The sequence below is a fragment of the Rattus rattus genome, chromosome 4, assembly GCF_011064425.1.
Source record: "Rattus rattus isolate New Zealand chromosome 4, Rrattus_CSIRO_v1, whole genome shotgun sequence".
Taxonomy (NCBI): domain Eukaryota; kingdom Metazoa; phylum Chordata; class Mammalia; order Rodentia; family Muridae; genus Rattus; species Rattus rattus.
In genome coordinates, this window is record NC_046157.1 from 162,136,334 (window position 1) to 162,157,814 (window position 21,481).

The following is a 21,481-nucleotide window of genomic DNA, read 5'->3' on the forward strand; positions in this document are numbered from 1 at the left end:
TTGGCCTCCTGAGAGCTGGAGTTGTAAGTGGGCTGCTATGTCCATCCAGGATTTACTTGGTTGGGGATCTGAGCTGCAGTCCTCATGTTGGCACAGTCAACGCTTTGACCCGCTGAGCCATCTCTCTGGTCCCTGTAAAGTTGCTCTACAGGCTGATCTAATCACTTTACCGGTTGATTGTCCTCTGTCCCACAAGCCCTTGCCTTGTGTCTCCTCAGTGATGCTCACGTTCATCTTTGGAGGTAGAAATGACAGCGAGGAGCTGCCACTGGACAGAGGTGAAAGCGGAGGCCTCACACCAATGAAGATGGCTGCCGCGAGCTCCAAGCTCCGTCTTACTCCATGTTGTGTAGCTCTGTGCTGTGTTACTCAGATGGGAGCATTCATGCATGTTTTTCCATATAGATTTTCTCCGGCAGGAACTCATCTGGGCCATTTGTAACTCCCTCCTCTTGCTGTTTTTGCACTTGAAGGTTCTAATAAATTTACATCCTATGCTAACGAGCATCCTGTCCTTTGGGCACAAACATCTTTTCTTCTTTAGCGACTCTGGTCACATGAATTCAAATCTGTTAACTGGCCACATAAACAGCAACTCATTTAAAAATAAATTAGGGATATTAAGAGGAGAGGGGAACATGATAACATACGACGTATTGAAATGCATGGGCTGTAGATTAATGCATCTTAATGAAGGCTCCCCACGTGAGCAAACCATTACATTTGCCAGCTCTCCACAGTTAACGACCCAGAACGGAATAACGAAACTTACATTTCCAGCGAGGTCCTCTGTCAGCAAAACACACACACATTAATAACTGATGTTGCTGGAGGGATGCGATGTGAAGTGACGCTTCCTGAGTTTGTGGGGGAAGCAAGACTCCACGCTCCGTGAACGCCGATGCTTAGCTAATGTTTGACAGGCTTTGGATTTTAAAACCCTTGTTGAAATTAGGGAGAGAAAATGGTCATTTATAAAAATATGCTCAGTGTATCGGCCCCATGTAGACTGGGAATTATGTGGCGCGGTGCTGGCGATTATCCAAAGATCTTCTGTCTCTGGGTGGTGGTTGTCACCCTAAGGGGAGGAGCAGATCTCTGCTGGTGGCCTTATTACACCTGTTCTCCCAGGTCCTAAACATGTGCACTGATGCTTGGGGGAGGTGCTTAGAAGGGCAGCCTTGTCATCTTAGAAGGGCTCTGATTTCCTACAAGGAAGACCTCAGGTTGCAGGACCCCTAACTCTTCATCAGGTCCCGTTGAGATGGTACCAAGTGGTGGGTGGCCCATCCTTTCCAAGTCACCTGTCTGTCTGTATATAACTGTTGGTCCACAAACATACCTACTCTGTGCAAGGATGGGTCTACAAACCCACCTACTCTGTGCGTGAACAGGTGAAGCAGAATCGAAGGTCTTCAGAGAGAGAGGTAGTTTTTGTTTGGGTCTCTGGGTTGACCAAGTTCAGTATGAATCTTTAAGATCTGCCATGTTAGCAAGCACTGATCTGTTAAAAAGCAAGAGTGTTTTCTAGCCCATTGGATTTGATTTCTTTAAGAGTTCAGTATTTTTTTAATGGTTATTTCAGAACAGTAATAGGAGAGGGTGCTGGTGAGCTTTAAGATCTTTAGCGGCTGAGGCTGGGATTATCTGCTTCATGCTCTCACAGCCTAAACTCAGTGCTCTGAGGCAAGTTTGAGTGGTTTACATATTCAAGCTCGATAACTCCGCACCGCCACCTTAAGCAGAGAGAGTGTTACTGCTTTCATGTTACATCTGAGGAAACAGGTGCAAAGATATCAAGGGCCTTGCCCAGGATCACACAGGCAGGACACATAGAGACACTCCTATTCTCTGTGTTTGATGCCTCTCTTTGCTGAGTCTCAGGCTTAATCCATTTTGTCTGGAAATAGTTTCTTATGGATGCTACGGATCATACTTTGAAACGGATATGCATTTGAACTTGGTGGTTGTTGGTGAACTAACTTACATGGTGGTTTTACACAAGGCATTTTCCCTCTTGAGCCTGTGACAGCACTGTTTCAAGACTTTATGGTGACATAAGAACCTTCCCGTTCCCTTTATAACTTAAATGGGTTAAACACACACACACACACACACACACACACACACACACAAGAAGAAGAAGAAGAAGAAGAAGAAGAAGAGGAGGAGGAGGAGGAGGAGGAGGAGGAGGAGGAAGAAGAAGAGGAGGAGGAGGAGGAAGAAGAGGAGGAGGAGGAGGAAGAAGAAACTGACTAGCAATTTAATGACCATGGCTGAGTGGCAGTGATGTTGGTATCTAACCCAGGATCTTAAGCTGTCTGGAGAGCACAGCAGACCATGCCTGGCCACTGCTCACTGCTGTGAGCTGGACACAGCTTCATGTGATTTACTCTGTACAGGAGAACATGGTGGCACCAACAGGCCCAGGAGACCTCAGCCTTGGTCCATGCAAGCATTGAGCAACTTTGTAAAGGGCTCCTGTGAGGCGAATGAAGACAGACTACCAGTTCAAGAGAACCCAAGAGGGATGGAAGGGAGGGCAAAGAAAATAATCATTTTGCCATTTAGTGCCTGATGACCTGGAAACCTGGGGCCATAATTAAGCAGATAGAATATTAACCATAAGAAATAATATATATGCACGAGTGAAATCAAGCTAAGGTGTGTCAGGTCAGGCAACTGAATGGTAAAACCCTACTTAATAGAAAAACAGGGGTGGCTTAGTCCCTTTTTCTTGATGTCCAGAATTACAGGCATGGTGTTGGGGTCATGCTTGGCTCAAGTTGGCTTTTAAAGTCACTATGCACTTCATTTGAAGCCTCCTCCCCAGAGGGTGTGGTGGGCTAGAGGGATGGCTTGCTACCTCTTTAGGAATTCCTCTGCCTTTTGCCTTGGAGAGTCTCCAGATGGCCCCTCCATAGCTAGATAGGGAAGCATTGGGCCGACTTGGCCTCATGGACTTTTCCAGACCAAGTTTCAACAGGCTAGATTTCAGTACACAGGTTTAGTAGGATGAGACAAGGGCCTGGATATACTGGATTTTGAGGTCTCTGATACACGTGTTTTATATAAGAGCTTATTTTGAAGCATTTTGCGGTTTTGTACGTGAACTTTCTGGACTTCTTCAAAGTGTTCTGTTGCAAAGATCACTCAACCATCATTACATCTTATCATCTGCCAAGACCACATAAACCACATTCCTCGGAGGTGTTTCGAACCTCATGCTCTGGGTTAGGCCTCTCCCTTCAGGCTCTTAGGATGTCCTGCTGGCTGCCCCAGGAGAAAGGCAGTACTGTGCTGGCCTCTCTCCAAAAGGAAACTGAGGCTCCCAGGAAGGGCGTGTGAGACGTGGAGCCCTGCCCCTGGCAACAGACAGAGCTGGGCTTTGAACCAAGTCTGTCTGCCTCTAAGTTACGTGTTGCCAACCAGAGGCTCCAGAGGGGTCCCGGCCACTGCAGGATAAATGCATGTGGCTGGATGTTGTCTCTTCTGGGACACTGAGGGGGACAGACAGCTCTTCTAATGTTAAAAGATACATCAGGGGCTCTAAGAGCCTCAGTCATAGGGTACCCCAGCCTGTGCTGGGGCTAATAAGCATAAAAATTTTAATTTATTAGCCTCAAAGCAATGGAGAAAATAGCTTGTTTGATGGTAGAGAATAAAAGTGAATGGGTTTATGGTACTTTCAGGATTCCAATGATGTTTGTAGAAGCCACAGGCCCTTCCCTTTAATAAGTGACCCCAGAGTTCCTCATTACGATGCAAACAGCGATGGCTTCGGGGAAAAGTGAAATACACAGGCCCTGACTGCAGGACGGATGGCTGCAAGGGGTCCCTGGAAGGAAATGGACTGTGCTCATTAAGTTCCCTTACGCTGGCTCCATGCCACTGGCTCTGCCAATTAAAATAGCTGCGCGTGAGTTTTAGACCACCGTTTATTTTCCTCTGTAGACTTTATGATTTAAAATTTTAAAAAGGCAATATCAACAGAAAATCATTTATATGCCGATGGTTAAGAGAAATGTCTGGTTGGGGTGGAAGGTGGAGCGATGTCCCTTGACCTGAGTCTGTTTTCAGAGACTAGATTGTCACTCCAGGAAGTGGTGACACAAGCACAGCTGGGACCGACTAAGACACTGGCTTTTACGTTGACATCATGGGTCCAGATGAACCAATGGAAAATGGAGATTTGACACAAGGAGGCACAGCCCTCATCAACGACAGTGGAAAATGTATTCAATTGAAAACATGCCCTTGGTTTGGGATAGTGGATTTTGTATGGTCGTCAGCCGGCATACTGAAGATAACATTCTTCCAAAAATTGAATCCATGTATTTCTCGGTGGTTAACATTTCAATAGAACTTGTAATATCAAGATTCGGCACACTGGGCAAAACAGCACGCAGAGAGAGTCTCACGGAACACACAGCGGGGGAGCTGTTCTCCTCATGTCGTGCAAACTGCACTGAGGAGAAATTCTCTTTTGAGCCCAGCAATGTAAACTGGAGAGGAAAGTGGAGGGTCTGTGTTATACACGGATGATCCGGCTCTGAGGGGTACCAGGGTAGGCAGTCAAGATTGAAGGGTAAATGCAACAGTCTTTGGCCATTGCCTGGGATTCTGAACATTTTTTTTTTTAAACACAGAAGATGTCCAGTAAGTGGAGGTCGAATCACATTAAACGGAAGTTTACTCAAATAGAGGCAATTGAGTCAAAAGTTTGACTTGTGCGAAATTTTACTTGGGACCTAAGTACACACCATGAACCTTAGATTCATTTTTAAATTAAAACAGCCAATATAAGCAGTTTATTTTCACATGATATGTATGTGGTATATGTGTATGTGTGTGTTTATGTGGGCATTTGTATGTGTGTAGGCACACCTTTGCGTGCATGGCACATGCATGCGGAAGCCAGATGCTGATGTTAGAGGTCTTCTGTGATTGTCCTTCACCTTATACGCGGAGTCAGGGTCTCTCACTTGAACCAGATTTGGCTAGTTTAGCCAGCCAACTTCCTCCGGGAATCCTATCTCTCTGCCTCCTGCACACTGGTACTCAGGCAGTCTCAACAGAGCAACTGCCCCATCAGACTGGCCTGCAACCATATCTGTGAGGGATTGTCCCCGTTGATGACTGATAGGGGAGGCCCAGCCCATTGTGAGCCTGTGACGTTTCAGGTGTCACGTCTATGTAACCTTCTAGGTACCATCTAGGAGGGCTCCTTCAGGTTTTGGTCTTTGTGTTTTTGACCTGAGGTCCACAGTCAAGCTTTCTTCTTCCACTGTCCCTTTCTCCATTTTGACCCAGTGCTTATTATGGTCCTCTTCCCACTTGTCACTTTTTGGAGGGGGTAGAAACTGCTTATGACTTATTTTCCAACAACAAACCAAAAGCATGTTTAAGAAAAGGGCCCAGCTCCTCCCTATACGATCGCTCAACAACACTAGGCCTTCATCATTTGCTCAGGCTGGGGAGGTGGTGGCAGGGGCTGGAGTGAGCAGGTGCTTTGCTGCAGAGATGACGGGGGTCTGGGGAGCAGCGCCTTGGTTCACACTCCACCGCTGTCTGCACGGCCTCAACTATGACAGAGATGTTGTTTGACCAAAGCCACTACTTGTCGGTAATCCACTCTGCCTCCCAAGCGAAAACCAACTTGGCTTCCTTGTGTTTGTTTTGTCTTGTTTTGGCAACAGAGATGCCCTCGCCAGAGTCTGGCTGTATCTGAGGTACTTAGGCTGTTGTGTGGAGCAGGGTGTAGACGTCCCTCTTCTTCTTCATGGGCAAGTGCCTCAAGCCCCCAGAAGCAAGGTCTAGCCACCCTGGCTTGCTGTGCACTGGCGTTAACAGCCACACAGGTTGGCATTATCTACTGTGTCACGGTGCCACCTGAGTCACCTCTGCAGCCACCTCTGACTGGGGTCAGCTCCACCCCAGTTTCCCGAGTGGCGTTGGAGGCTGCTGACACTGACTTTGCTGAAGCACTGGGCACCACTCACTGTTCCTGGTGCCCAACTCCCTGAGTAACCCAGACGCTGGAGAGTCGGCTGAGCCTCTGCTACTCTGATTGGCTTAATTAAGGTTTCTCATGGCTTCTGTAAGCTTGGGCATTTATATTTCCCTAGACGATCTTCTCTGTTCAGCGTCTTCTAATTTATGACCCCAGAGGTTCAAGACGCGAGATGATAGTTTGGTGGGCTGGGTGTCTGTGGTAACTTAGGGTCTGTTTGTATTCCTGTTGCTTCTTTCCTTCCTTGGCCTTCTCAGAACTCTACAGAAAGTTGGTTATTTCAGAGACCAACTCCTTGTCCTGTCAATGGTGCTGTTTACATGTGTGTGATCTGAGGTTATCAATGAAGCCCCCAGCAAAGCAGCTGTCTCCCTGTGGTGTACCTGAAGCCCTTGGTATAAGGTTTTGGTGGGATTCCGGTATTCTCAGTTAAAAATTCTTTCAATGGGAACTAGGTTGGTCAACAAGTGAGGCCCCCTTGAGGAATGGTCACATCGCTGGTGACGCCACTGTTAGAGAGTTGACCTCCTGGACTCTGAAGGGATGTCATAAGGGATGTCCATATGAGCTTCTTCTGTAGGGGATAGAGCCCAGCCATTCACTGAGACTGGGAGGACTGAGGTTTCAGTTGAGGAAGAAGGGACTCTAAAAAGGCAATGGTGGCTGCCTTAAGAGTCCTGAGCTCTGCTCGGGACACATGAGTCATGTTTAGAGGCCCCATACTCCATGTACAAAAGATGCTGAGGACCCCTTGTACCAGAATCTAAGGCAGTGGTTCTCAACCTTCTTAATGATGTGACACTTTAATATAGTTCCTCATGTCGTGGTGACCCCCCAACCATAAAGTTATTTCATTGCTATTTCATACCTGTAATTTTGCCACTGTTATGACTCTTAATGCAAATATCCATGTTTTCTGATGGTCTTAGGTGAACCCATGAAAATGGTTGTTCAACTCCCACAGGTTGAGAAATACTGCTCTAAAGGGATTCCAGTGCCCTGCTTCCTGATCCCCAAACCCTGCTGTAACCCCTCTTTGGGACCTTTTACTCATTTTTAACTAACAGCAGGGCGAAGGTGAAGGACTTTGTGCAGTGAGTGGACCTTCTTTCCCTAATGTTTCTGGGGAAGCCGGCTGCCACAGGGAAGACTCCAAGGTCCACGAGACCAGGTGCTGAACTGTCTCCAGCCAAGATCTGGCAAAGAGCTGAGGGTGCTGGTCTTGCTGTCCACAAGGAGGGATGCCACCAATAGCTACATGACCTTGGAGGCAGATCCTTCCCCACCTGAGCCTCAGATGAGAACCTAGCCCCAATAGTGTGACAGTAGCCATGAGCCACCCAGGCAGGGAACTGAGCCATGGGACGTGTGCCACAGCACAGGCTGTTGCATGGCCATGCTGCTGTTTTGTGTTGACACAGCTATACAATGATACACAGCTATACAATGATACACAGCTATACAACGATACACAACAAATGCACCCTTCTTACCCGTGACTCGATAATCACTGTAAAAATGGGCCCTTCAACACCAGCTGGACCAAAATAATTCCATTCTCACTGGAAAGACCCTCATGAAGCCAAGGGCTCTGCTGACACCAGTCGGGCATGAGATATTTCTGACTCTGCAGTCTGTCTCTCATCTGGAGCACTCTGCATTTTGAAGACATCTGAGGGACACTCCCCGATCTCTTGGGCCCCCTGCAGGCTTCTGATCAGTCAGACACTTCTGGTCTCTTAAGATACCTATTCAGTTTTCCTTCCTTTCCTCAGAAACTCTGTGGGAAAGGTGCACACACCCTCCAGGCTCTACTCTTTTTTTTTTTTTTTTTCGGAGCTGGGGACCGAACCCAGGGCCTTGGGCTTGCTAGGCAAGCGCTCTACCACTGAGCTAAATCCCCAACCCCCAGGCTCTACTCTTTACTTAGCGAACTTACCATACCCAGGAATATCATCTCTTCTTCCCGCTCCCTCACTGTTTTCTTGCATTGATAGAAACCTCGCCAAACCTGCAAACAAAGGCCTAGTTACTCCTGGGGGATGTTCTCTTGCAGAGACTGCCCGTCCCAAGGATCCTGACAATGAACTCCGGCCTGCGCACTGGAGGTTTTTTTTTTTTTTTTTTTTTTTAATGTTGGGGTAATGGCAGCAACTTTTTATTCTTCTTTATTGTTTTTCATTTTATTTATTCTTCTCTCAGACAACATATTCTGACTGCATCCTGCTCTCCCTCCCCTCCTCCTAGTCCCCTCTCCCCTGACCCCCTTCCTCCCCAGATCCACTCCTCCTTCATTTCCCTTCAGGAAAGAGCAGGCCTCCCAGTGATATCAACTGAACATGGTATCCGATAAGACTAGGCCCAAAGCCTCAGATAAAGCTGGATGAGGTAGCAAGTTTCTTAAATTTTTATTTTAAAATGTTATGTGTATGAATGTTTTGCCTGCATGTATGCGTACGCAATGCATGGTGCCACAGAGGCAAGAGGAAAGCATCAGATCCCAGGGAACTGAAGCCATACATGGTTGCAAGCTGCCATGTAGGTACTAGGAATTGAACCCAGGTCCTCTGGAAGAGCAACCAGTGCTCTTAACCACTGAGCCATCTCTGTAGCCTCCACACTCGGCAGTTTTAAAGGAGAACAATTATAGAAATGACTCATAGTTGTCTTTGAATCTTACTTGGGAGTCTTTAAGAGAAACTTCTAGAAATCAGAAGAGTGAGGCTAGACCTGAGGACAGTACTTCACAGTTTTACAACCAAAACCTTCCACAGTAATGTGGGGGGTACAGTCCAGGAGCTTCCAAAACCTCTACAACCAAAGCTTAGCTTAAGGTTATGAGACAGCAAAGAAAGGGATCCGTCTGTCCTTCCCACTGCCTTCTCCCCATCTACCCATGCACAGCTGGGGCAGTGCCCTGCCCTCCAGGCTCTGTGGAATGGCCCTATACTTGCTCTCTTTCAAATTTAGTTCTTATTTGTGCCACATGGATGTAGTCTACACTCTCCACAAGAAACCTTGCCCTCCATTAGGAAAAAGACAGGGTATACTTTAGTAACACCATCTGAGAAGGAAAACCAGTCCCCAAGGGCCCCTCGAGAAAGAATTCCGAGGTTCTAGCCCTTAGTCATGCATGGCGGCTGGAATGTGCTAAGTGGAGAGCTTGTCTTCAAGCCCAGAGGAGCTGCTTCTGCCCTCTCCTTTCTGTAACTGTCTGTGTGGATGTGGTTTTTTTTTTTAAGCCTCATTCTGGATTTACATCCTTGCTAGATTCTAGCAACATTCTTTCCAACAATTACTGGTGCCCTTTTGGAAGTCTTTGAACACAGTGTTCTGCATCTTAAACTTCCTAGTTTACAATAAACAAAATAAAAACAGGACGATGTTTCTCCAGGCTAAGCCAATAAATCTTCGTGGGGTTCACTAACTTAACCCAGCTTTCCTTTAGGTAGGGCTTGGGGTTTTGAATTTCAGAGCTCAGCCCCAAGGCTGGAACATGTCGCCTGCCCTCCCCTCGTCCATCCAGAAGCCCCATCCCCGGGTCCTTACTTTCTGAATCTGGAGCGCCGCCAAGGTGGTGTCTGAGAGTTTGTGTCCCAGCAGCTTCATCTCCCTGGCTCTGCACTCCTGGAGGAAGATCTGCTTCATGAACATGGCCCTGAGGCGGCCCTGCCTTGCCCGCTCGGCTATCTGGATCATTTTAACAGCCTCTTCCAAAGCTATGCTCTTTACGGCGTATTTCTGTGTGCATGGGACACAACCAAAAGAAAAGCAGACAAGTCAATGCTGGTCATACATACACGTGAACTGAACCCATGAGATGACTCAGCAAGTAGGGGTGCTTGCTGCCAACTGCCTGCTGCACCACGACAACTAGACTGCGGACCCTGACTTAAAGATAACGTCCCGAGTTTGCCTTCCGGTTGTGGTGATGAACACCATGTTCAGAAGCAACCTGAAGAGTAAGGTCTTCTTTATTCTTCCACTTTATAAGTCACAGCTCAGCATCAAGGGAAACCAAGGCGGGTGTTCAAGACAGGAACTTGAAGCAAACACCACAAAGGTTCACTGCTGACCGGCTTGTTCCCAGACTCATCCATCGTTACTACCTTTCTGTACAGCCTAGTCCTTCCGCTGAGGGATGGAACAACCCCCATTGGGCTGGGCTCTCCTACACCAGCTAGCAATCAAGCAAACGCTCCATACTACTAAGAGAGAATCAGCTTCTTCCAGGGAAAATTCCCACATAAGATGCCCAATCCCAAGTAGTAATCCTGTTACGCATGTACACATGAGCAATGTTAAGCGAACTGAGATTGTATATACATGCATGAACATATAGGATACATTATGTAATATACTATAATTACTATATATACACTATATTTTATATATACTATATTTTATATATACTATGTCATTACATATTATATAATGCATATACATGCAATAGTAATTAAAGAAGGGACCATGAATTTGGAAGGGGGCAGGGTCAACAGAAGAGTTTGTGCAAAGTGGGGTAAACACAGGCATCATGTACAAAATTCTCAAAAAATCAAACCAAACCACCACCACCCCCAAAAAACTTTTAAAAAGAAAGAAAAAATTCATTGACATGTCCACAGACCAATGTGATGGAGGCAATTTCTCAACCGAGGATCCCTCTTTCTGTCATGATAAGTTGATAACCAAAGTTAGCTATCACAGACCAGACACAACACTAATTGTCACCCCAGTAGTTTAACTCCATAGTAAGTTAGACCTGAGATGACCCGAAATGTCAATCTGTCAATCATACATATGGATTAATGCTGAAAATTCCATCATTTTGATTAATGGGAGAAAAGTCAATGGACACCAAGCCTTTGAGAAGAAATTTAGATGTACTTCAAGGAAAAGGCTGAAGCTAGTCGAAGACTACCTAGTGACTAAGATATTAAGCCATTCAGAACTATTTACTTCTATATGTGGAAAGGCAGGGGCTAGGGAGGTGACTCAGTTACTCCCGGGGTTGAGGAACTAAGTTCAGATCTCCAGCACTGGACCAGAAAGAGCTGGGTGTGACAATGTGTGTCTGGAACTCCAGTGCAGGGTGTAACCAAGAGGATCCCTGACACTCAGTGGCCACATGGTGGGGCCTGGGTCTGGTGGGAGACCTTGCATCAAAATGCAGGGTGGAGAATGTTTGGGGGAGTGCACACATGCATGTGCACGCACACAAATATCCAACCGTGATGAATGGCATTAAAACAGAAAATGAGGATCACGCTGCAGACTGTGTGGTCCTGGATGGGTTGTGTAGCCACAGGGCTGGGTGAGTGGTGTGTGGCGTTTTCAGGAGTGCAGAGTTACACGAGTAAGAGTCCTTAGAGGCCCATGGAGACCTAAACAGGACCAGGGTGAGGCTACTGTTGTCCTGAAAGCAAGGGAGAAACCATAGGGGAGTGTGGCGGGGAGAGCCCTGCATGGGTAGAAGCACACTGGCTGCTACATTCAGCTTTACTTGGGATCTGGGGGCTTGACCTCAGGTCCTCCTGTGTGGGTAGCAAACTCTATGTGCTGAGCTGTCCCCCAGGCCTTTCTTAAGGACTTCCTTTCTCAAGGGATAACCAGGAAATCCAAATGTCACTCAGAATTCAGGCCAGGATGGAGCTGAGGGCAACTGAGAATGCAGGTTAAGTTGTGAGCTTGTGAATTCTGAACTTGGTGGATTTAGTTTCTGACTTTGCCAGGTGAGTTAGAGGTGAGGAAGGAAACCCAGCTGGTCACTGACTCATCCTTCTGAAGCATTGGTATTTGTTCTTTATTTCTTGAAAAGTGAACCATACCGAATCACTAACAACCGCTCAAACGTTATGCAATCCTGTCTAGACCTCATATAGCAAGCGGGGAAGGGAGGCGCCTTCCTCAACTTGAAAAGAGAGTAAGCATTTCTTACATAGTTAGGGCACAGAAGAGGAGTTTATGAAATGACAACAAGCGCTTCTTAAAACAATACAAACCACGTCAGGGAGGTTCAATCCACATTCGTCCAAGATCCGAGCGAGGGTCTTCTCTCTCCCTTTTATGACCTCCAGCCTCTCCTTCAGAAAATACCTGGGTATTGGGACATCCAACTGTTGCTGAAGAAGAGAGGAAAAATGGAAGGCCATTCGTTAGGATCCCAGGACTTGAATCTATCCATGGTGGGATGAGCAAATCAATGGTTTAGGGTCAGAGAGAGAGGGTTCATTGGGAAGATCTGAGTTTAAGGCCAGTTAGTGACATCTGGAAGCATCCTGAGGAACTCACAGGACCAAGGGCAGGAGTGGGATGAAGATGGCTTGCTCCTCCTCCCTTGATTTCCTTCTGGCTGCAACTCTCCTCCCTCTGCTCTTTAGAGTTTCCAGTTGACTAAGACTCCAAAAACTGCCAGCTTGGGGACCAGGTCAGATCAGAGACAGCCACATCAATTTCCTGCTTCAGACTCTCTGAGGGAGGACCTGCCTGCCTGGCACAACTTCCCAGGTCCCTCAGTCTCTGTGATGAGGACATGAGTCCTACCATGTGGAGAGCTGGGGGCTGGCCAGGGAAACAACGAGGAGTGTGCACTTTGTGAGGGAGTGGCCACAGTGGTCAAGTGTGGAGGATGCTGGATGGCTGGTTTTTCCCAAAGGCAGACACATTCCCAAGGCTTGCTTTTCTGCCATGACACTATTAACAGAACCTAGATGCTACTGCTGGCCCAGTGTTCTGGCCCCTGTGTGTCAAAAACATCCTATGGCTTGTCCGCCTATCAGTTCCAAGGCTAGGAACTGATGCTACCCTACAACACAGACTTCCTGGTGATGTCTGGTCCTGTCTCCCCTCTCCTCCCTGTGCACAGTTGGTTTCTCACAGTCACAGCATTTCCTAGTTATAAGGACAGTAAGCACTTGAAGCTCAGGGCATTGGGAATAGCATGGGAAAAGGTGGGGTCCCAGCATGTGAGCCCCCAGACTCTTTAGTCTGTAACCATTTAACAGCCTTGAAATTGGATTTAGAGCTTGATGTCACCTTACTAATTAAATTTAGGAATATGATTCAATAAACATCTATTTCACGTTCGGTCCGCACTGTTCTTCATGCTTTTGCACGGGCAAGCCAAGCACACCTGACTCAATCTGGGTGTTTAACTTATGTTTTTATGAATGTATGAAATGCACACGCAAATTCTGGGATGTTTGGACTCATTCTAATTTCTCTCTTTAGTCTATTCTGATGTCATCAGATAACAGTACAAGAAGAGTCTTCTCCAGAAAGAGAAGTGACCTTTGCAAAAGTCAAAACATTTTAAAAGTGAAGAGGCATTAAGCTCCATGTAAAAAGACTTTTGCCTTTTTGACTTTACTTCAGGGAAACATCCTTTCAAAACCAAAAGTGAGCTCATAGGGCCCACAGCTGGAAGAAATGAGGTGTTCAGTGGCCTCTGGGAGCACAGCTAGCCAGGATATTAGAGACATGGCAGGCAGATTTCTGTCAGCAAGGAGGAAAAGGCTCTGTGGCAGGGTTTGAGTGACCTCAGGAGGTGCCCCAGCCACCAGGTGGCAGAGAGAGGCTCCTTGGGCAATAAGGAGGGGGCTTCCTTCTGCCATAGCCAAGGAGCAAAGGCCACAGCTGTGAACCTACTGGGTCAGTACTGACCCGAAGCATAGAAAGAGATTCATCCAGCTGGGATCGAGGACTGAGTCATCCAAGGTTACCATCCAGTGATGGGAGAATGACAGAAATCAGAAGAGCATTGTGGATCTAGAGAGTTGGGGCCATGAACCAGAGAAAATGGGCAAGTTTAGGCTATGGAGTATTTGAGAGGGCCAGTCTCTTCCATTTCAACCATCTTGACAGTGTGGCAATTCTGGGATGACAGGACCTCAGGGTCAAACAGCTGTGCACAAACTGGTCAGCATAGACAAGGAAGCAACCAGCACTTGCCTCATGATGCTTGCCTCATGATGGTTGGGTTTGAGCGAAGAGAACATTCGGGCTTTTAACTTAACATGGTTGTCACGTTTGAACCTGGCTAAGAAGTCTGCAGACAATGGGACACAGTCCTATATATCTTATTTACAACAAAAATCTAGTGAGGAAAACAGTAACAGAACACTCACAGGAGACAGCTTCATGTCCTGTAGGATATCATCAAAATAATGGAACTCTGTCATTTCCAGCTCCACCATCTCGTTCTTCAGTTCCAGGATGCGACCCATCACTCCATCCAGGATCTTTCGGATCAGCATGCGTTTCTGTGGATGGACTATCTGGTCATAGACGTTCTCCATATTCCTGAAGATCTGAACATACTTTATGTAGAAGGTGGCTAGCATCTGAAAGACTAGGACCTTGTTTTTTTGTGGTTCGATCATCTTCTGAGACTCTTTGTCAAGCAGAGAATTGAGGGCTTCTTGGGTCTGGTGCCACATGTTATTGTACATTCTGAGGGAAGACACAGAGTTTAGACAACCTCACGGATAAACTCTTTCCACTGGGCACATTTGGCACCACTGACAGAACACACAGGGCAGGGGTGAGCTCAGGACATGGTAAGCGGCTGGAAGGCTCTCTGGACAGCTTATGGTGTTTTGAAATGCTTGTGTGTTTTTGGGTTTTGTTTTGAAAAACCATTGCTACGATTAGTAAACAGTTTCAAAAGCATCTTCATGAATATCACTGCTCTTCAGCCTGTCTGTGGAATCAGTGTTACTATACTAATTTAAATAATAAAATAATCTATATACAGAGCAACTAACCTATTTAAGTGTATATGTTGTATATATTATGGGAAGTGTACACTGGAACTACCATTTTGGAAAGCAATTCCGCGCTACATTGTAACGTTAGCCGTGTGCAGACTCTGTGGATAAAGCTATATCCCAGAGAAACTTGTGACTCTGTATCAAGTTTGATTGTAGTAATATAATTTTTTTCCTGTGCTAAGGTAAGAATTCAGTGCTTTGGGCATGTTAGGTGTTCTACCACTGAACTATATCCCTAGCTGTTGGGGGTTGGTCATGTGTACTGTATATTTAGATAGTGATTTTTGTGCTCAGACTTCTGGTTACAGTTTGGACAATGGCATGGTCAAGCATCTCTGGTCTCAACGATATGTAAAAGTTGTTTTCAATAATCCCTGATTGATTAATAAAGAGCTGATCGGTCTCTGACCGGGCAGGAGAGGACAACAGAGGTGGGACATTGGATCCCAGGTAGAGAGAAAACAGCAGAAAGAGAGGAAAGGTGCGGAGTGGTCATGTGGAGACACCAGGAGGACTCTCCACAGGACACACACGGAGCAGAACACACCAGAACAAGACTCAAATGGAAAGCAATGGAACATTTATCTGGGCATTAACTGCCTAATTGAGTTAGAATACTTCAGAGTCTGCTCAGCAGAGTGCTAACAGCTTGTTAATAAAAATACCAGGTCTCGTATCTTTTACTCAAGAGCTATATGGGCTAAAGTGGGTGTAGAGAATCCTGCAGATATTTGGAGGCAAAGGGGGTGTAGCAACCCCCGCCATATGACTATACCTAGTCCTTTAGATTCTTGGTGTGTGTGCATGTGTGTGAGGTAACAGGTCAACCTCCAGTGTCATTTCTCAGGACACAAACAACTTACTTCTTGAGACAAGTTCTCACTGGCCTTAGAATTCACCTGGTAGGCTAGACTGGGTGACCACTAAGTCCCAGGGATCCCCCTTTTTGTGCCGCCTACGTGCTGAGATTATAAGAGTGTGACATCATCATACTCGGCTCTTTAAAAAAAAATAAACCAAATTGGGTCTGTATGCTTGTGAGGCAAACACTTTACTGGCTGAACTATCTCTTCAGCTTAATAGTAAACAATAAAAATATAAAAAGCAAAAAACTGAGCCGATGGCTCAGTGGTTAAGAGCATTAGTTGCCCTTGCAGAGAATTCAGTTTCAGCACCCAAATGGCGGCTCACAGCCATCTGTAACTCCTGTTCCAGGAGATCCGATGCCCGCTTCTGCCCTCAGTAGGCACTGCATGGAAATGGTACATATAGATTAGAGATAGCGATAAAGATAGAGATATGGATGTGATGTCAAAATACTAACACACATAAAAATTTAAATATAAAAAATGGCAAAAGTCTAGGGACGGCCCACTGATGAGAGGCAAGTAACTGCAGTGTAGTCACCAAAGTGACTGTGTCACACGGCAGTGAGAACGTGTGAATGAGTCATAGCTGAAGACATCAGTTGCTGCCCTCAGGACCATAACAGCGTTTGAGGAGCAAGGGTCTGATGGTGTCTGTGCCTGCCTGTTGGGTCCTTTTGCCTCACTTTACTGGGAGTTGTCTATACAATCAGAAGCTCATTGTATGAGTGTGTGAAATGCTGACTGTTTCATGCCCCTCCTGAGGAAGGGGGCAGCTGAAGGCTGGGGGACATCATTCACCAAAGGGGCTATGGGGGCACCATCCCGTCCCCTTTCTGTCTCTCGATAGTTTTGTCATTAGATTTGCTCAACATGCCTGTTCAGAGATTCCCCCCATCCAATATTTTGCTTTTTAATAATATATACACTTAAGAATTAAGGCTGAAAATAGCTGAATGCCACGGGTGTCTGGGCAGAGGCTTCTCTGGAGAGGGTGGTGGCCCTGTCCCCTTATTGAGAAGCCAGAGTCTTGAGCCTTTGACTCCTGTGTAGCTCTAGCCTGGACAACTCCCAGGTATCCTAGTACCTGGTTTCCAGCTCCCTGCTTACATGTGTCATTTTCTGCTGGACACGGAGTCTCCTGGCCTCCTCTTTCCTAGAGTGTCTAAGGGAGGGAGCTGGGAGTCACATAGATTGATAGAGCCCTACAATCAAAACTACTTTTCAGTCTCTTCAAAAGCACTAGGCCTTCCCCTCTTTCAGGGGAGCTCTGGCTTTGGTTCAGCTCCCTGACTCCCTCACATCCATCTCTCTCCCTCTTCAGTTTTCCTCATGGTTCTTGCCAGATGTTCAGGTGCTGTTCGTCCTCAAGAGTTCACAGTCTTTCAAGTTCTTTACTGTCAGGAGAAACAACTTAGGAGCTCTGTGTATGCAGTGTGTGTGTGTGTGTGTGTGTGTGTGTGTGTGTGTGTGTGTGTGTGTGTGTGTGTGTGAATATTCATATTGAACCACTTGGTTTTGATGGCATCCTAGTAGCAGCAGTAAGCTCTACTCCCAGGTTTTCACCCCAACCCAAACTGGTCCTCAGAATTGTTGCTCTACAACCCCCTGTGCCAATAAACTGCAGTGGCCATTGACTGATGCCCTGATGGCCAGTGTGGCTTCCATCTTCCTGGCCCAATGTTAGATGTGTCTCTAGATGTGAGAAGGTTTTCAAAGCTATGGTTATAATGATATAATGGTGATGATGATGGTGATAGTAATGATCATCATGCTGATGGTGACGATGGTGGTTGGTGGTGGTTATGGTCATGATTGGTGCTGATGATTATGATGGTGGTTGATGGTGGTGATGGTGGTTGATGGTGGTTGATTGTGGGGATGGTCATGATGCTGGTTGATGGTGATGGTGGTTGATGGTGGTCATGGTCACGATGCTGGTGATGGTAATCATTATGCTGGTGATGGTGGCCAATGATGGTGATGGTGGTCATGATAGTAGTAATACTGCAATGATGGTGGTGTGATAGCGGTGATAGAAATGGCATGTAAATGATTGCTCTGGCTTATATACAAGGAAACCAAAGCATTCAGAAGCTATTCCTCAAGTCACAGATTCGAGGGCAGATGCCATGTCTTGGGTTCTGGTCCCAGAGCTCATTGTCTGCCCGCTAAGCTTTATACTTCCTGTTTGTCAGGAAGAAAGCAAACACAGGCAGTAACCAGGCACAGACACAAGGCTACCATGAGAAGCAAAGACTGTGTGAGTCTCAGATCGTCGCTCTTCCTGCCTCCCATCCCACTGAGGTAGGCAGCTGAGTGTGGCATCTGCAGTGTATGCAAGCACTGTGCTTCCCCAAACTCAACATCTGCAGTGTATGTGCTTCCCCAAACTCAACAACCACTAGAGAAAGACGGCCCTGCTTGGTAGCTCCTCACAGAACAGAACGGGACTGCCAGGAGATCAGAGCTCTGACTACTACAGGACATCTCCCTCCCTACGAACTTAGTGGCTGATGGTAGGTATTACTAACACAAACAACATGAGTAAAAGAGAAGAAAGGGTTGACAAAAATATATTTTCAAAACACTGCACTGTGTAAATGGCTTAACTGCCAAATGCAAGGAAACCATGACAGTAAATGACATCCATTAAAACAGAAAGGTTGCAAGGCTCAGGCAACACCTACATAAATGAAGGGCAGAGAAAAAGAGAGAAACCCCAGCTATATCTCAGTTCAAATAAAAGGTGTTAAAGAATACTGGGGGCTACACAGATCTAGCTGAGGAAGATTCTAGAATGCAGAAATTGAGGACAAATAAATATATTTAATATGAACAAGAACCAGGAACTGAGAGTAAGCACACTTTTAATGGAATGGAATAAACAGTGAAGGATGAAAGGCAACTGTCTTGGCAATTTATCTATTACCATAACAAACCATGACCAAAATAACTTAGAAAAGGATTTAATTTGATGATCATGGTTCCAGAGGGTTAGGGTCCATGACTGTCATGGCAGAGAGTATAACTGAAGACAGGGAGCCAGGTTCAGGAGCAGGAGCCAAGAGTAAGGAAGAAGTAAGAAGGAAGCAGATGAACTAACCGGGAATGGTATGAGCTTTTGAAACCTCAAAGCCCATCCCTAGTGATACACCTCCTCCAAGGCCACACCCCCTAATCCTTCCCAAACAGTTCAGATATATGAGCCTATGGAGGCCATTCTTATTTAAACAAGCACAGCAGCTTATACTTCAAATTGCTTATCCCCACAGCAAGCACTGTAAGGAGGCTGTCTCCCACCAGGGAGGGTGGGCAGCTTCACCTCACTAAGACCCATATGCATCAAGAGACTCAAGCTTCCAAAATGGGATTCCCCAGATGCCCTAATGGAGTAGAGTTGCAGGGTGACTGGATGTTGTGATCAGCCAGTCAGGGAGATGCAGCCAGGCAGGCTCCTGTAGGGTCTGTGCCCTCCATGGAGTCTATGCTCATGGCAGACTGGCCATAGCTGTCAAAGACACTCCTGCTGACTGGAGCCCCACAGGTCCTCCCTCTGGCCTGAAACTTCTTTCTTCCTCACATGCACCTTTTAAGGACCCTACGGGCACTGTTCTGCTTGAAGAGAAATGTGGAGTGCTAGATGAGCCTGTGGATTCCATGTCTTGGCCCGATTTCTTCACCACTGAACATGGTTCCATCTCTTTCTGACAGACCCATTCCTTGGAGACTGACTTCCTGCCTTGATTCCTTCCATGTATCTACAGCCACACTCCACCACTCTGGCCTGCCAGGGACCTAACAACCATGCCTCGGCCACACTGGCCTGTGGAGTGTTGGCCTCCCTCATAGTCCTGGGGTGGCATGAACTCGCACACCATCCTTGCAGTGTCTGGTCCTTCTGCTCATGCGGGGCCCGTGATGATGATGTGAGATAAGGCACAGCAAGGAGCTAAACAAGAGCATCGTGGAGACACATTTCACAAGGCACCAGTAACCCTGCTTCATGGGTGCAAGGCTGCAACGGCTTTAGTATTGGGTAATCTTTTGTTTTGTTTTGTTTAGGTTTATTTTGTATATGTGAGTACACTGATACACTGTCGCTGTCTTCCAACACACCAGAAGAGGGCATCAGATCCCATTACAGATGTTTATGAGCCACGATGTGGTTGATGGGAATTGAACTCAGGACTTCTAGAAGAGCAGTCAGTGCTCTTAACCACTGTGCCATCTCTCCAGCCCGGTAAACAGTTTTTCCAATCAAAACTCCCTAACTCCCCTGTCCTCTCTCATGGCAACCACCCCATCCACTTCCACTGTGGGAAACTCTCAGGCCTTCACTGCACCGGCTCCCTTCTCCTGTCTCCAGAATGATCTTTCTGACCTATCACTCCATGGTCAGTTACGAGCAAGGACCTTAGGCTGCTAATTTGACTTCCATTCTTGCCGTAGACTCACCCTAGGAGCACTGGACAGAGCCAGTTATCCCACCAGACACCATTTTCCCATGGAGGGAGGGGCTTTGGATCCTTCTCTGTGTTAGCTCTTCTTCCTGCTGACCCGGGCTTGCCCTCTTACCTACACTTGTTCTGTATCTCGTATGGACCATCTTGGGTCCACACTGTCAAGTTCCTACTTCATCTCCATGAAGCAAAGGAACTGACATTCAACAGCCTTCCTTCCACTTCCTCAGGCCTCAGTCTGCTCTCCCCACACCCCACACCTCACCTCCAGGCTTAGGTTTCCTGGGGCTGGAGCTGTGGTATGTAGCTGTTGTGTATTGATGCTGTGAGCCGCTGTCCTGTGCTGTGCTGACAGATGTCTCTTCAACAATATGGAGACAGTACTCAGAGCTACAGCTTTATAAGGTGGGTGTGACCATGACTGGCCCTGAAACTTTACTCCAGCCAAGCCATCGGACGTGCTCCAAACGTGAAGTGACTGCAGAGCTAAGTACACAGGACGGGGACAGGACACGCAGGGCAACATCCTGGAGGACAGGGCTGGGAAATATAGCATTGATGCTTTCCCCCAGATCTTTTTGGAATTCGATTTAGGGGCTGGGGTTCTCACAAGCAACCCCTTCATGATTGATAGAAGAGCCACCCCTGTCACCCAGAACATGGGATGAAGGCCTGGAGGTGCTCCTCTGGGAAAGAAGGGAAACAGTCCAGTGTTCCTGGCCAAGACATGGAGAGTTATTCCTGAGGAATATTGGCCTTGATAAACGATAAAAAGGAGGAGAGAGGAGGGAGAGTAGAGGAGGGGAAAAGGCAGAAGTCATTCTGTCCAGACCACCCCAGGCTAACGCAGTAGTAAACCACCACTTACAGGTTCGACATGGCTGGCCTCTTTCCGTCTTTCCTTCACCCACAGGAAAGCTTTTCCTTGGCCTCTAAAGGCTGGCTGACTGCCAACGTTGGGGGAACACCCCCAGAGGTTTTCGGAGGTTGAGGGTTCCTCTGGAGGGAGGGACAGGGACGGAGGACAGCCTGTCTCTTAGGGGTAGGTAAGGCTTGGCAGGGTGGGTCACCCTGCCACCACCCTCCGGGAGCGCAGGCACAGACTGGGGTTCCCTCGCTTTGGTTGCTGCCTCTGGCTCTGGAACCCCACTTCTCCCACTAGAGCGGCTCCAGGGGGCCCTAGCAACGGGGACTCTACTTCTGCGCAGTTCCTGCATGCGTTTCCCGTTTCCGTGGCAACTGCAAGGAAGAGCACGTGAGGAGCTGGGGGCGGGGCAGGTTCTGCGGCGGATCGGATGGGGAGGAGCTAAGTCAGGCTCTCCAGGTCCTGCTGGCCACGCCTCCACCTGGCTCTGCCTAGAGCCTTGG

At 47.2% G+C, this 21,481-nt stretch overlaps 1 protein-coding gene across 1 annotated transcript in view; it reads right to left on the reverse strand.

Moving 5' to 3' along the window:
- Positions 1–21,236, reverse strand: part of Iqca1 (IQ motif containing with AAA domain 1) — a 111,372-nt gene extending 90,136 nt beyond the window's left edge. Inside the window, exons 1-5 of the mRNA XM_032899616.1 lie at positions 20,982–21,236; positions 14,140–14,464; positions 12,016–12,135; positions 9,563–9,754; positions 7,953–8,024 (exon numbers count right to left, since the gene is read on the reverse strand). Coding sequence (XP_032755507.1) covers positions 7,953–8,024; positions 9,563–9,754; positions 12,016–12,135; positions 14,140–14,464; positions 20,982–20,992 — 720 coding nt within the window. The 5' untranslated portion in view covers positions 20,993–21,236. The remainder of the gene's footprint in view (positions 1–7,952; positions 8,025–9,562; positions 9,755–12,015; positions 12,136–14,139; positions 14,465–20,981) is intronic.
- Between the last annotated feature and the right edge of the window lie 245 nt (positions 21,237–21,481).